The sequence below is a fragment of the Babylonia areolata genome, chromosome 19 (assembly GCF_041734735.1).
Source record: "Babylonia areolata isolate BAREFJ2019XMU chromosome 19, ASM4173473v1, whole genome shotgun sequence".
Classification (NCBI taxonomy): domain Eukaryota; kingdom Metazoa; phylum Mollusca; class Gastropoda; order Neogastropoda; family Buccinidae; genus Babylonia; species Babylonia areolata.
The window spans coordinates 6,705,809-6,707,251 of NC_134894.1; the positions used below are offsets into that span (position 1 = coordinate 6,705,809).

General features: G+C 46.6%; 1 protein-coding gene across 1 annotated transcript in view; it reads left to right on the top strand.

Moving 5' to 3' along the window:
• The first annotated feature begins 693 nt into the window (after positions 1 to 693).
• Positions 694 to 1,443, top strand: part of LOC143294048 (uncharacterized) — a 30,016-nt gene continuing 29,266 nt past the window's right edge. Inside the window, exon 1 of the mRNA XM_076605461.1 lies at positions 694 to 801. Coding sequence (XP_076461576.1) covers positions 732 to 801 — 70 coding nt within the window. The 5' untranslated portion in view covers positions 694 to 731. The remainder of the gene's footprint in view (positions 802 to 1,443) is intronic.

Here is a 1,443-nt window from a genome sequence, read left to right on the forward strand (position 1 = left end):
TGCGTCGGAGGATGTATGTCTCTGGGCCAGTAGGGAATGTGGCAAGCGCATGAAAAATATGATTTTCAATGTGCGGGCACATGACATGATTTTTCTGTGTGGCCACTGGAAGGTTTGGTTGTTTGTTTGGGTAGTGTAAATCTGATTTGCATTCACATGCACGGGGAAATCTTTTTGGAAACTACGATCACAAGTATATCATGAGTTTTCTATCCTGTGGTCACAGGAAAACCGTCTCCTGTACTTAGGCACAAAAAGAACTCATGACTTTCTAGTGTGAGGCAATAGGCATGTCTAAACAGTACACACCATGGCAACAATACCAAACTAAAAGACAAAGAATGAAAAACACACGCATGCACTTAAACAACCAACCAACAAACAAACAAAACAATGTCGTTGCCACCTGTTCTATTTTGGCAAGTTTTGAGTTCCCCAAACCCGTCAATCAATTAAGCGTGTCAGTCTGCTAAGAGCTTTAGAGGCTTGTAGCAAGAAGAACCACCACACAACTGCCCCCCCCCCCTCCCTCCAGCCCACCCCCTCTCCCCCCTCCTTCTCAACCCCACCAGTTCAAAAGTGTCTTAGCAAAGCAAAGCTGCTGACAGCGTGCAGGCACGGCGCGTGCTTGGCGCAAAGCACGAACCACAGGAACACTCTCTCCCCCCACTTTGTCTGGCATCTTCCGTTCCCCTTGGCTGGCAGGCTGGTTTTCTCTCTGGTGCAGGAACATGGATGGTGGCTCGACTCTAGCTCTGGTGGTCGGTGCGCTGGTCCTTCTGGTGGCTCCTCTCTACTCAGGTGAGGCGGTGTCTTGTCTGTAGGACTGCTGTGGAGGAGAGAGAACTTTGATTGATATCTTGGTGTGTTTGTGTGCCTGCGACATTGAATTAATTGTTAACACCTTATACTAATCTGGCTGGTGGTGCGTGTGAGTGGTGGTGGGTTGTCGGAGAGTGGGAAGGGGAAGAGTGGAGAGGGTGGTGAGAGTTATGAACATTGTGGTAAGCCTCAGTTAGATTGGGATTTGGGGGGAGGGCGGCGGAGGAGGGGGGGGGATGGAGGGCTGGTGGGGTATGGATTGTGGAGAGTTGTGGGTATGAGGTGGTGGTACTATACGTATAAGGTTTAAACAATGTATTTTCACAGACACACACACACACACACACACACACACACACACACACACACACACACACACACACACAAAAGCAGAACAAAACAACAACAACGATAACAACAAAAATCCACCATAATTCTCGTGATTTTTTCTTTACTGAAGTATTATTGCTTTAAACTAAGATACTTGACAGTTTGTATTCCTTGACAGCTTGTGTAAGATCTTAAGAAATGAATGATAATACTCCATGATGATAACCAACCAGTGTATAATCCAGCTGCTTGGCTGTTTCTATCAGAGTATTTATGGTGTTTGTTTGTTGT